This window comes from Empidonax traillii, unplaced genomic scaffold, assembly GCF_003031625.1.
Source record: "Empidonax traillii isolate 1590-97213 ecotype Southwest subspecies unplaced genomic scaffold, ASM303162v1 scaffold509:size578255, whole genome shotgun sequence".
NCBI classification, from domain to species: Eukaryota; Metazoa; Chordata; class Aves; order Passeriformes; family Tyrannidae; genus Empidonax; species Empidonax traillii.
The window spans coordinates 172,133-187,569 of NW_020955702.1; the positions used below are offsets into that span (position 1 = coordinate 172,133).

At 33.7% G+C, this 15,437-nt stretch overlaps 1 protein-coding gene across 1 annotated transcript in view; it reads left to right on the top strand.

Annotated features, from left to right (window-relative positions):
- The window catches only part of MMP16 (matrix metallopeptidase 16), a 173,951-nt gene that overhangs the window by 91,790 nt on the left and 66,724 nt on the right, over positions 1 to 15,437 (top strand). Inside the window, exons 2-3 of the mRNA XM_027896672.1 lie at positions 862 to 1,010; positions 9,088 to 9,210. Coding sequence (XP_027752473.1) covers positions 862 to 1,010; positions 9,088 to 9,210 — 272 coding nt within the window. The remainder of the gene's footprint in view (positions 1 to 861; positions 1,011 to 9,087; positions 9,211 to 15,437) is intronic.

Consider the following 15,437-nt stretch of genomic DNA (forward strand, 5'->3'; position numbering starts at 1 on the left):
TATATAGGCTAGATTTTAAGAATGCTTAGCAACATTATAATGCAACTATTTGTTTATGAAGCATTGCCTCAAGAAGACAGTATGTTTCACAAGATTTGTCTGAGTATTCTTAAGATAGTGGCTTTAATCCATAAAGCTTTCAGTTATTTGGACCCTGCTTTATCCCTCGCACTTCTACACAATTAAGAGCATAAACAGTTGGCATTAAATTCATCTTGATTTAAAAAGGCAGTTCCTCTTATCAGGAAGTTTCCTCTAAGTGGGCTCACAGTCTGCTACTTCACTATCTCCTTGACACCTGCTTTGCCTATAAGTATGTGATTTTGATATTCTTCTCAGAAAGCTGAATGTGTCCCTTCCCTCTCTTTCATATTCTTTGAGAGACAATTACAATATAGTGTAACTGTGTGAGAGCCATTGTGGATTTATTATTGTAGATGGTGAATATTTTTATGTGCCCTGTGGGCAGTCAATTTTATATGACATATATTGCAGATTTATATTTTGTCTGCTTAAAACATTTTGTGAAGTGCCTAGAGCCAAGGTTAGGTGCATAAGTTGTAACTTCAAATAAATAAATATATTAAATAAATAATTGAAGCAGGCAGTTTCAGATAATAACTGGCTCCTGGGTAGAAAACTGTAAGACTTAAAACAATGGAATCTTTAATAAAGAATATGAAATAAAAGCCCCAAAGAATTTATTTGCCAAAAAACCCCAACAAACTCAAACACCTAAAGTAACAGCACTTATACTTCATGAATTAGAAGCTTCATTATATATGATATAAAGCTAATTACTAGGGAGCATTTTATTTACCTCTAATTTCTATTTAATAGCCACTGCACTTGTCATTGCAGGTATGGTTACAAAAGTATGGCTACCTTCCACCAAGTGACCCCCGAATGTCGGTGTTGCGCTCTGCAGAAACCATGCAATCAGCTATAGCTGCCATGCAGCAGTTCTATGGCATTAATATGACAGGAAAAGTGGACAGGAACACAATTGAGTAAGTAACCAGTACTGAACTGCTCTTGACTTTTCTGTTTCAAGCAGGGTAAAGTAGAATTGGGAAACCTTTTTAACACGTTTGGCAGTGTAACTGGGGCATCCAAATAGTGTTACAGCTTCAGATGGGGAGTTAAATTGTTTCTCTCTGTCCTTGTCTTTTTATTTTCTTCGTCTCCTGTATTTTATGGTAGCAGGTAGTCACCTGCCTAACTGCCATCTGACTTTGGGCACATGACTGTAAACAAGATGTTACAGGTTGCCTAAAGAAGGGGCCAAAAGGTTATCAATACAAAAGTAGAGAAACCTATTTGAAACAGGCAAGAATTCATGAAATGTTTCACAGTTGAAGTCATCTTTTCTTATTAGAAGATCTTTAATGTAATTTCCTTTTTTGTCATTGAAAAAAAAAATAAATTGGCAGACTCCACTGGCCCATTTGTTTAGTGATTTCCAGTAACAAAAGACCAGGTGTGGTCATTTTAACATGGAGTAAAATTGAATTAGTTTTGCGTACCCTTCGAAATTCTGTAGTTGTGTCTGCCATGCAGTGTCTGATTTTAGTGACTGAATGGACACACAGAAACTTTGTGAAACAGAGCTGTTAAAGGACACTTTCACTCTATACTATGCCAAATTTTAAAACTGTGCCAGGAAAGTTAAAAAGAAAGGGAATTAAGAAAATGTATCTGAGATTAAGACAGCAGGATCAGAGCAATGGTCATTCCTCTGTACTTTGCACTGGAGGCTGCACCTCTAATCCTGTGTTCAGTCTTGGACCCTAAACTGGAATAAAGATATTGAGGTGCTGGAGTTTGTCCAGAGAAGGACAACAAAGTTGGAGAAGGGTCTGGAGCACAAGTGTCATGTGGAGTGGCTGTGAGAACTGGGGTTATTTAATCTGAAAAAAGAGAGGCTCACGGGGGACCTTATCACTCTCTGCAACTACCTGGAGGGAGGTTGTAGTGAGGTGGGGTCGGTCTCTTCTCTCAGGTAACAAGTGACAGCACAAAAGAAAATGGCTTCAAGTTGCATCAGGGGAGGTTTAGACAGAATATTAGGGAGTATTTCTTCCCCAAAAGGATTGTTAAGCATACAGAACAGGCTGCCCAGCAAAGTGTAGTTGTGGTATCTAGGGACATAGTTTCATGATGGATTTGGCAGTGCCTTGCTAGTGGCTGGAATCAATGATCTTTGAGGTCTTTTCCAACCTAAACTATTCTATGATTCTCTGATTCTGTGATTTGAAGTGCTTGTTGCAGTCATTTCAGTTAAATTGCTATAAAGATTGTCTTATGACTTTAGAAGAAGTTACTTTGCTTGAAAACCAGGCAATAATCAACAGTACTGTCACCACATATCCAACATTTACTTCATGTTTCTACTACTCTAAGATGCTTATTTGGGGGGAAAAAGAAGTCCTCGTTTGATTCCTATTTACCAACCCCCATGTGATATGTCATCTTTTGTTATTCTTTTATGGTAAAGTAGCTGACATTAATGATTTTTCTATCATTTAGAGTTTAGGGAAGAGACTACATAAAATGCTGGCTGGACTGGAAAAATCATTTTATTCCACTGACACATACACTATTACATTGAAAAGCAATAAAGCAAAGCAGATTTTGTGGCTACCCTAAGGGGAGGTGAGTTGATCACACATCCCTCAGTTCAGGAATTTAAAGGACCTTGAAACATGCAGTGCTATAGCAGTAAACACCTTTTGAGAGAGCCATGCTCAAAAGTATGTTTGTGGTCCAGTCTGCAGTGTGAAAAGACTGGACTCTTCATACAGCTTCAGTGTTTGATCTTTGAGGGAGGGTGCTGCTATACCAGTCACTAGTACCCTTTTTTAAAGGCACGTTAATAGCAGCTTTGTAAGAGACAGTATATTTCATTAAAAGTAAAATAGTCTGTTCAGAGCAGTACAGAGAAGATAGGAAGCAGTAGCCTAAGGAAAAGCAGAGGACGTTGCTTCGTGTAGAGTATCAGCTAGAGAACTGAAAGGAACCCAAACCAACCTAAAACTTTAATTTCAAATGGAAGCGGTTTATGTTTGCTAATTACATTTTTTTTGGCAAACAAGCTTGTCTTCACTTCTTTTGCTATATAAGTGATGAAGAAATCCATTTATTAAGCAGTCCAAAACATTAATTTTATAAATTGGCAGATATGGAATCTTACAGACTTTTTGATGTGTGATTTTCTTCTACACAGAAAGGTATATTAATGCATTGCAATTCTTAGATACATGTAACTCATGCTGGATGAATGCTGCATTTACTTACATATTTGGAGTTGCGTTAACTTGAGTCGAGTTAGGAACAGAACTGATTTTTAAGGACTTGTAACACTTACATTGGTGTTGAAAAAAAAAAGAAAACAAAATAAAAAACTCATTTTAAACTAAACTGATACAATTAGTTCACATCATTCTGTGAATATTCTTGGGAGATATGACTGTATAACAAAGGATAAATATTTTTTTTAATCGTTCATTTATGAGATTTTTTTGTAAATGTTTGAAATAATTTTTTCTTTCATCTGCACAGGAAATATATATACTCTTTTGGCCAGAAATATGTGACAGTTGACCATTTGTTTCTCTGGAATTAGTATGTTGTGATCACTAACAATGCTGGCATTACAAAGTAAGGAGTACAGCAGGAACCTCATAAAAGAAAAACATGTTTTCATCTTGTGCATGAGGATTTACCTCCTTCTCTTACACATCTTGAGAAGAGATTATGATGTGCCTCTTTGTCTTCAGAAGGACAAACAATTAAAAGAAGTTATAGTAGTAACTTGATAGGAACCAACTTTGGGAATACTAACAAAGAAATATTGTCCTGCAGCATCATCAATGTCAAAAGTCTCCTGGGGGGATTTTGCTGCTCTGAAAAAAGATAATCCCTCAATGAGTATTTTGGTATGCATAAATATGGACAGTATTCATCTTCCCCCTACTACTCAGCATCCATTTGGTTTTGTTATATTTTTAATTTTTTTTCTCAAATGTCTTGAAAAGCATGATGCATATCTATTTCTGGGGATAAGAAAAAGTGAGTGATAGAAAGAAATACCATTATATTGGCATATAAATATGTAAGATGTTCTGAGTGCAAGTACTATGGCAAGGCAAAGCCAGTGGAAGCACTCTATGATATTTGCATAGAGTGCCACAGTATTTTCTCTGGTTCATTTATATATTACCAAACAAAATCAATGATTCATGGAAAAGGACACTTCTGAAACTGGAGCCACTGTTGCAATCCTGGTCTCCCACATCCCTAAACCAAACATAATAAGTAGAAAAAGAAGGTTTTGTCTTTTCTTAAAGCTGCTGTGCATGTTTATTTCCAAAACTTCCTTTGCAGTTTAAGGAGGTATGTTGCAAACTTCTTAGTATAGACAGGAAATGGTTGTGTATGGGATGCTGACTAAATCTGAGCAATAATAAAGAATTCATTTATTCTAATGCCACCCTTTATAAATAAATGGAAAGATGCTTATTTTAATGCTTAGAGTAAACCAAGTTTACTTCAAGATTCATACTTAAGATATTTATGTACACTCTCTGCTGTTTATATATTAACTTTCAGTCAGAGTAAATTCTGAGCTGTTGAAATTAATCCAGTCGTTTATTTTCCTAGTAAATGTTTTTGTATGAAGGTATACATCAAGAAATATCCAATGAGAAGCCTTGAAGAGAAATCATCATCAGTAACAGGGCTGAAATACAATATCTTACATCATTCTTTGACTGTTTACTATTACTTAGCAAGCAAAGCCCTGTAATAGCAGGCTACACTAGGGAAAAGTAAAGATGTTTAGAAAACATACTTATCTCTCCTGACTAGAAATTTAAGGGTATAATTCAGTAGTTTTCTTAAATAAATGTCTACAGTTTTTCCAACCACTAAGTTGCAGTAAGTCAAGTTAAATCCTATCTTTTATTTTCCTTTTTTTTTTTAATATAACTCTGCCCAAAATAACCCCCGAAACCCAACAACAAAGCCATTGTGCAACCTAAGCAGCAATTTTGATTAGAAATAAATGAAGTGGGGCATTTAACCAAAGGTAGACTTTTTAATGCTTTGATTCTGTGTTAGACAAAATTTTTTCCTGAAGGCTTATGAGGTAGAAGATCAGTTTCATCTTTCACTCTACTGAAAGAGCATCCAGTCATGCTACATATTTTTCTTTTAATCTTTCCAGATTTTCTGTGAGACTAAAACATTTAAATTTTCCTGACATATATAGCTCCTCACGATTCAAACTAATGGAGCTAAGAGAGGAGTTTGATGTGACACAGTGTACAGATAGAGAACATTAGTCACAATTAAGCCTCTTTATTGAGTACTGATAAAATATTAATTTTGAGGGGCTGCTGCATAAAAGATTTCTGCAAGTTCAAAAACAAATAGATGAAAGCAAGGCAAAGTCATTACCTGTATGCACCTTTTTAAAATGAAACACATTTCAAAACACTTCAAAAACATTTTGAAAAAACATTTTAAAAAATTAAACTCCAACAAGCAATCAAGAACATAGAAGACCTCAATCATATTATATTAAAAGAAGTTATATTTGGAAGAAAATAGAAATCAATGGGTTTTTTGTCAGTCCCCCCCACCAAAAGGAAGACCATATTATGCACTAAGTATGCCAAATGTCATGAGCATTAATGATTACTACTGACAGAAGTCTTCCTCCCGGCAACTGTGAGAACAATTATTGTTTAAAAAAATATTTTAACATATTAAAAAATTAAAAGGAAAATTTATGTGCCTGAAGTTGTTAACATTTTGCCTCATTTCTGTGGTAGAAAATAGTGAACTCCAATATTAGTCATGCCATAGTTTGTTTAAAATTCTAACTGCTAAACTTAGCTCAGCTAAGATCTAGGTGATGGATTTGGTGATGGTCCAACTCTTCAGCTGCAAATTGCATCTCTCCTTAAATTCTGCATAAAGATAATTTCCTGAAAGATAGAGAACAACTTGTGCAATGATTTCCATTTGATTTATGTTTGGATTTGCATTGTTTGAACTGTAGTCCCAGACTTCATATAAAAACAGTAAGAATATTAGTGGGCCAGACATCATGACAACTTGGAACATCCCCTACCTGTCCAAACCAATAAAGATACAAACATAATGTTCTTAATAGGTACATACTACTTCAAAATCAATGCAAGAATAAATTGTGACTGTTTGAATTTCATAACAATTTATTTTGGGCTATGTGGGGTTTTTTTGTTAAAAATGAATTGTCAGTAGTTCGAGTAAGATAATACAATGTTGACTTTTGAATCCATGTTACCTATTGTTCTTGACTTTTGGTATCAATTCTTAAGTGTAAAAGATTTTATGTTAACATTATTTTCTGTAAGATTATTGAATCTTTTGACATAACTTGAGAGGTTATTTCAATAATGGCTTTAAAGAATTATTTTTAAATTCACAGCATGGAATATTTACTCTTATCTGCCCCTAGCGTTCTAGTGAGCAAACTCTGTTATTAAAACAGGTCTTCATCAGTTGAACTAAATAATGTAAACTTTTTTTGCGGGGAAGGCCTAGTTTAATGGCTTTAAAGTCATTGCCCTTGAAACAACACAACTATAAGCAATATATTACATATTATATACAGTATTGTTGTACAGTGTTTCTAATGAAATGTAATAGTTATTTGATTTTGCTTTATTCCTTGCCTCTTGCTCTTGATGTAGTGATATCACCTTAAGGTGAGAACACTGATCTTTTGTTACATTTATGTCTTTTTCTGCAATGTGTGTGTGTGTGCAGTTTCAACAACATAATTTATATATACCCTGCCATTAAAATGCTGCATACTGATCTAACATGCACTGTGAAAAAGTATTACTGACAATGTGTTTAAATGTTTTTGAAGGTCTGAGCCAATTTTAATCTCATTTGCTGAAGTGTAAATATATCATTTTACTAAGAAGAATGTAGCTGCCCTTTGGTCTACAACTGAGGTCTACTTCTTTCCTTCATTTTTCTTTCATTAATAGAGCAAATTAAACTTTTCAATAATATTTCATTCCAAAAATCTTTAATGTCTACTTTGTTGAACTGTTAAACTTCATTTAAAAGATTAGGGGAACCCAAAGTAAAGTTGCAGGGTGTTTCAGCAAATACTGGTGGGGTAAGGTTTTATAGATTTTTGCAGTATGGTCTTTGCAGGAACTAGGGAAAGAAGATTGTCTTCCTTGTAAATATATCAATAATAATCAGCTGGTTTACGTGCCATGCAGAACTATTCTGACTAGAAATTAGAGCAAATTATTCTAAGTTTCTTATTTGAAACAAGTAACTATGAACTCTCTATCTTCAGTTTAGGCAGTTGAATTCATGAGTTCTGGTTTCCACACTTATATAATCAATCTACTCAATGGATTTGCCGCCCATCAGAATTTTTGCAGGCACTTCTATAGTCCTTATCAGAGCAAGTGGGGGGCCACGCCATCTTGGTACAATCAATGAAATTTGGACTTTCCCACAGGCTGGTGAGCTTAACACCTACTTGTGCATTTGAAAAATAGTTTGATATATATCCATACCTGCAGTACAAGTCTAACTGTACTTTTAAACCTCTTATAGGCATTTATGAAAATGTGAGGCTGATTTTGACTGGATTTGACTAGCTCATCTCTAAAAAATACATTCAGTGTGTTTTGTCTTGTATTATCAGGTGTAAAACTTACAGTGCAATGATTTTATTCTACAAGGGCATGTAGTTCTAGATGGTTTTAAACTTATAGAGGGTAGATTTAGGTTATATACAAGGAAAAAATTCTTTACTGTGAGCATGGTGAGGCACTAGAATGGGTTGCCCAGAGAAGCTGTGAATACTACATCCCTGGAAATGTTCAAGGCCAGGTTGGATAGGACTTTGAGCAACCTGGCCTAGTGGAAAGTGTCCTTCCCTATGGCAGGAGTGTTGGACTAGATGATCTTTAAGGTTCCTTCCAACCCAAACCATTCTATGATTCATTGCATTGTGCATAGTTTTATACTCTCTCTCATCTCCTTTGTACCGCAAATATTCTACTTTTCTTTTGATTGAAACTAAATGGTTTCTTCATTTTGTGTGCACTGAACCAAGAGTATCTACTGGAAGAGATTAAGGATGGTTGACTGCATGTTTTTTTGACTTTTTTATTACCTGTGCATGTTTTAAAGGAATCTACATTCTGAGATGACATTTCAAATTATTTTTCTGTCATCCAATCATACGTACGTACAGCTGCTGTGTGTACATTTATTTATGAAACAATGCTGGTTTAATGGTCAGAAATTCGTTCATGCAAGCCTGACTATAGGATATGACTACACTTCTGGTAAATGCCATTGGAAAACTGGCTTTTATATAAGTAATTATTTGGCATGATAGATATATAGTCCAATGAATTGGAAAAATAACAAAGGAGATTTGTCTTTTACTTATGCAGTGAATTAATTCAGTCTTGCTCTCTTTCTGATGGTAAATTGTTCTGCAGATATCAGCTCATATAAAACAATAACTTCAGCTGAGTTTTGTTTAAATTATATAGTACCTAACAATACAAGTGAGAAACAGTTCAGTGATACTGCTGTTCAATTTAAGCTTTTGAATTAGATATCATTTTAATTATGACATATTTTGAATGCTGACAAATTCAAATTTTTTGAAATATTGGAAAACATTGAAATATTGAAGACCACTGTAAAAATACAGCACTTCTGTGGAAAGTCTGGTGCTGTTGTAATGGTAATTTTTGTTGTTTGTGATTTAGACATTTTCAGCTTGATTTTGAATATTAAATATTAATGCTCATATTAATAATAATAAATATTTTGAGCATTAAATATTGTTAACCACAATTCTTGAGTTAAAAACCTTTGCTAGGAGATTAAAATCAACTTACTTGCAATGAGATATTTCTCATTTTGTGGAAAGGGAGTAAGATAGAATAACTTGATGGTATCATAAAATTAGCAGGTTTAGTATCGTGAATTAAAAAAAAAAGTTATTAGTTCAGATGTTATATGTTTATGTGTTTCTTGCAGCTGGATGAAGAAGCCTCGATGTGGTGTGCCCGACCAAACAAGAGGTAACTCCAAATTTAACATTCGTCGGAAACGCTATGCTTTAACAGGACAGAAATGGCAACACAAGCATATCACTTACAGGTACTAAAGGTTTTCATATAGGCATGTAAATGCCACTAGTAATGATGACTTTTAATGTAAAGTAAATATAGATTGCTGAATATTTTTCAATACTTTGAGAAGTTTATTATTAATATATGTTATAAAAATGCTAATTTGGATACTTCTTACAAGTATGTATGTGCTACATAAGAACCAAGTTATTTTCTTGGATTAAAATTGCATGTATTTAGTAGCTGGTAAATTCTCTGAAAATTACAGCATCAATTTAACACCCAGTATGTCTTTAACCTTACCTTTGAACTCATGGCAACTTCTCAGGGAACATTGCTCTGAAGATAGGAGTGCTGTAATGAAACTCACAGCTCTAATTTAGATATGTAAAATAGGTTATTGAAAGGAGTCAGTCTCTGCAAAATGTAGGTGCCTATGGGTCTGTTCTAAGTACAAATTAATTTGATTATAATTTGTTTAGTCACTGACTTTCATACATGATGATGGGCATAGGGATGTGTCTGGGGCAGTACATCTGTGTAACTCTTGAGTAGTAGTTTGCACAGTGTGTCTACTGTCAAAACTGAGCTTTGCGGGTGAAAGTTAGATGGAAACTTTCAAGATGCACTTGCTAGAGCTCTGTCAACCAAAGAAAGTGTCATGTATATAATATAAAATCCATAATTTGTCAGCCAACCAAGGATTCCAATACAGCCTGTTGGAAAAATTACACAGCCTCATCATGGATTCCTGTAATACCAACAGGGGTAAGTTCTGAGGGATAAAATAGTTTTCAAATTCTTTAATTGGTACCATTATCCATGAACCCATACAAGTATTAAAGTTTAAGTTCATAAGCTCTAATGGTCATATAGACTGCTCTTCATACCATGGTGAAAAGATAGTTTCATTAGTAACTCCTTGTCAATCCTATGGTTTTTGACTGAATTGGAGAATTCTATTTTAGACATTACACACTGATATAATATCAAACAATAGAGAACTGACTGTTTTGAGATTGGTATGTTGCATTGCCTGGAATCCTTTATTGTTAATGTAAACGTAACGCATAGTTGGTTTGAATGAGAATGCCCATCCACAGCACTTTACATTTATCTGCACTTTAGAACTTAAATGTAGTGTGTGTACTCTTATGAGAAGGCATGCATCGCCATCTACTAATATGTGTGGTTTTCTGTTTCTCTGTTTTGTACAGAGTCTGATTCTCTATTTCATTACAGAATTTTTTCCAGCAGTCTAAATCTTATCACTTCTATATCCTATCTTCTATACTGTCACCTAGAACCTTCATCAAAATAACAAACAAGGGTGCCCAGTATTAAACTAAGTGCCAATTATCTAGTAATCTTTCTCACTTTGAAGAATTTATAGCAATTTCTTACCTCCTGCCTTCCCTCTTCAAAAATGTTCACTCTCTCACTTTGACAAGACCTCCAATCAACCAGAGCTTTGAAGTGAATAAGTCTGTATTTTTTTGCAGTGAATTACAGTCCAAAAGACGTTTCAGGTAGAAACCCCAAATTTGATTAGAATAAAAAAATATAAGATGGATCTTTCTGAATTAGAAAGTAATTAAAATCAAATAAGGAAAAAACAAAACAAAACAAAACAACAACACAAAAACCCCCCACAAAAAACCCACAAACAAAACAAACAAATAAACAAAAAACCATCCCCCCAAAAATCCCCAAACCTAATATTCTTTACATGCTTCTCCTCACCAATTCCCTGCTTCAGGCTTAATAGTTGTTAAATGAATGACACTTTAACTTTCTCAGTTTCCTAAAATGTTAATCGTATCTTTAGTGTCACTTATCTGCTCCATTTTTCTCAGTGCCACTTCTCAGTCTTTCTATAACCTGCAGGTTTCCACCTTCATTCTGTGCCTTCCTTGCCAGATGAACTTTGTAGTCTGAAGTGTGCCTGCTAAGCAAGTTTAGTAATTCCTCCACAGAAGGGGTGACTTCTCCCTCATTTCAGTGTGTGCTGCATCTTAGAATTTTCTGGAAATGAAAACCAAAACCCCCCAACAAACATCATCAAAATCAAGCTCACCACTCCCCTACCACCCTAGAACTTTTCCGTATTTTCAACATGTAAATTTTCAAGCCGAAACACTTTCACAACATTTCAACATAGAGCTTCAAAGAAGCACCTTAAAATATATAATTATAATTTACATTAATTATGTCTTTTTTTTGGCCAGATATTACACTTTGAATTAGTACCAATTAATTATGTCCTTTCGACCACATATTGAATTTTGGACTCAGGTGATATTTATTCTTAGAAAGCAATGTGTGCACAGTGAGTACTGAAATACCAGTTTCCAGTATTGGGAATCTCAGTGTGGAATGGACATTCTGCTACATTAATTATACTTTCTTTCCCTCGGGGAATGAATTTTTCTACTTATTTGGACTGATGTATAGGATATTTATTAGAATTTCTGTTTCTAATGAAGTTAACACAGCTCATTGTATCTTTTCTGCCTGGTATAGTTCGTGCCAGTATACCTTGTAAACATTATTAGTATGTATGTCATATACTAACATGACTTTTATAAAGAGAGTAACAGAAAGTAAATATTTGAAACTTTTTACCAGCCAGAGGAGTACAGGTGTGAAGGAGAATGTCTAGAGTACATGAAAATTATAACTCCATTACAGAAAAAGCTAGAGATCTTAATGATAAAATCTTAATATTTCCTTACCGTTTTAGGTTTTTTCAGGTTATACAAGAATTGAACATTGTATAAAATCAGAGAAGAAATTTATGAAAGCTATTAAAGAAATTTTTTTTAAATTGTTTATTTTTTTACATTTTCTTCAAGGAGATATTTACAAAGATACATGCTTCTCAAAAAAAAAAAAATAATCACCTTCTCTTTTGCTAGGGAAGTAAGTAATCCAGTACTTTAAAGAAAGAGCAACAATGTGAATCAATAAAGCAACCACTTTGTAAAAATAGAATATAAATGTTTATATGCCCTTTTTAGACAAAGAATTTTTGAATATGAAGCCCTCTCCATCAGAATTCTGGGCATACTATTCATAATTTGAATATTCTAGAATTCAACCATTTGTCAACTGCTCAGATTATTCAATCCATAAAACATTTTTGCAAGTAAAATTTGAGAATACTTTCTAAAGATCAAAGCTTTACCTTGAATTCTAACCATTATTTAGAGTCCATAATGATGTAAAATAAAAAATAATTTAAAAGTCATTCTGATTTATTTTTTCTATCTTGAGGAAGAAGAAAACCAAATTCAATGGATCAGCAATATGAAATAATTTAATTTGTGCAGGGTATTTAGGTGTAGATAGTCAATAGTTTAATCTCAAAACCACTGTAAATAATTTAATATTTTTCTTCTGAGGACAAAGGATCAAGCCCCAGACTAATGTAGTTTTCCTTTTACAAGTCAAATGCATCCTGAGATTCATCTTTGGTGAACATGAAAGATTAGGAAAGGTCTAACTTTATGCTGTTCAGATAAATGAATTAATTCCAGCTAGGAGCTTTGATATGCAATGAAAAGTCTCATCCGGTTTGTTAGCAACAGACTGTGTAATTTCTATGGTGTAAATGATCTATATTGTGTAGAATATGAAAGAGATATTTTTCTTGGGTATTTGAAATCCACACTGAAAAGTAAGGAAACACTGGATAAAGAAAAAACTTTGAAAAACTGTTGATTCAAAGAATCGACAAGATTTTTGAGTTTACTACTAAAGAGTAATATTTAGAAAACATTCCATGCTTATGTTGCATTTCATGGATTTTAGATAACTGTAAATTAGACATGAGACTATTTAACACATCTTTCCTATAAAAGCATTTATCTATCCTGTATTTTGCTAATCTTGGTTTGGGATCTTGGAAATCTCATCTTTGTTGCTTCTCATCTCCTTGTAATGAATGTTGAGAAGAATATTATCCATGAAAATGAAGAGGCAGGATTACTATAAATTCTTTCCAGCATGGCAGCAGTGACTTTCACTGGGGTCACAGAAAATCAAAAGTAATAGTTCTGATTTAGGTTTAAGCAGAAACTATATTAACCAGGATAATGTTCTTAGTTTATAGCTACAAACAATTAGCAAGGTGAAACTGGAAAGAATTGAAGCTATGAAAACCCACATCAGTGAGAGATTAATGAAACAATTCAATAGAAAGTATTTCTAGAGAAACAATGCCATAAAGTGAAATATGTCTTTGAATAGAGGTAATCTCTTAAATTCAATAAAACTAGCAGTGGTATAAAAAAAATTATTAAAAATTATGGAATATTTCAATTCATTTTACTTTATCTGTTTTATATCAAATATGATATAGTCACATCTATAACTGACTTCAAACGGACTCTGAACTGTATCTTCCTACCTATAAAGCTGAATGTCCTGCTTTTGCATCTTGCCTGCCCTCTGCTTCTTTGGGATGGAGATCCCAATATGTGATTTTCCTCCAAGAAAATCTTGGAATGTTTGAGAGAAATGGCATTGTAGAAATGTTTTCCTCATTAATGTTTGATTTATATAATTTTGTTCTAAAAAAATTAAAATATCATCTGGCATCATTGTATTACCTAATAATTCTAAAAGCACTCATTAGTATCCAGTCTAATCAGCACAACAAGTTAGCAAGATATGGCTAATCTTGTACTCTGGATTTGATGGGCTAAGGAGCACAGGACTGATTTAAAAACAGTGTTTACTATACTCAGTGGAGAATAGAAGTATCAAAGTCTACAGGCCATGAAGAAATCTGTGACTTAGTTATTACAATTCTTGTGGAGGCCATTACTGCTAATGTAAGCAGTAATAATAAGCTTTGTGCATTTTGAGCTTTTGTTTAGCCTTACCTCTTGGATCTAGCTTGGTTCAGAAGGTTTGATTTTATATACAGAGTTGTACCAATTTACATAAAAATACAGTAGGCTCTCTTAATGACAACACAGCAAGGAAAAAAGGAAATAGTGAAGTTTAATGGTAAATATGTACTACTTAATGTGCTGTATTTAAATTTCAGATGACTGATTTTACACAGTCAAGTGAGGTATATCCTACCAGTCTTGCAGGGCTTATGTAGCAGCCAAAAATGTGTCACTGAAACATGGATTTTTTTTTTAGGATATTTTGGGGAAGGTGGGGGAAGGGAAGGGAAACCCAGAGCTTTCCTTAAATCAATAGGACTCAAAAGTTCAGAATAACACTCTGCAAAACAAGATTCATCAGGCATCTGTAGAAATAGAATAACAGTGTGAAGAGTGCATATCAGTGGTAAAGACATTGTACAAGACGTATTTTAAAGCTATAATGCCTATAGTAACTGTCAGGTTGATGGCCATGCATAAATAACAATAATAACCACAGAAAAGCGTAATCAATTTATACATGGCTGTGATTCTTTAAGAACAACAGCTCTCAACATTTATACAAAATATCATTCCATTTATTAGTTTGCAAAAACTTACATCAATGTTTCATCTTATGGATCCCTTTTTGTTTACTAAAATACTTTCACTTGTAAAAGAATTTTGTGTTCTTCAACCTCTTTATAAAAAAGTTGCACTGCCAGTCTGGTCAAGGTCAGCTTTGGATCTTTCTCTCATTTGAATCTTTTTTCTGTGAAATGGTCACTAAATTTAAGAGATTCAGACAAAATTACACCTATTTTAGGTGACTGTGCTAAATGGAATAGGAAAAGGGCTCATATGTGACTTTAATTGCTATAGCAGTGATAGGTCTAAACTGAAGACTTTTAAAAGATGAACCCTATTATCTCTGATGATTGATAGACTGTCTATATAGATTGATCTTACTTTACTTCCCCTTTGGAGGTTGTATGATCAACACCATAATTAAAATGGACAGTTATTTTCTGGAAAAAACATTATGTTGGAATAACTACTGATTTCTTTCATTTGTCTTAGAAGCAACATTTTTCAGTGTAGTGTTGCCCACTCCAGAATGTTGATTTGGAAGCCAGAAATCCCTCTAGTTTTAATACAGAAAATATGCTTTGAAAAATATTGCTTTACAATGAATCTTGAGATGGAGGATGCTATTTCAAAAGTAATTCAATAGATGAATCCCATGGAAAATGTCTTCTGTTGCAGGTAGTCAGCTCTAGTTTGCGTATCTGAAACTTGCGCAATGGCTCAATTTTTCAATTGTAATCAATGACTAAAACTTAATTCTATGCACTGAAAATGGAAGAAAATATAA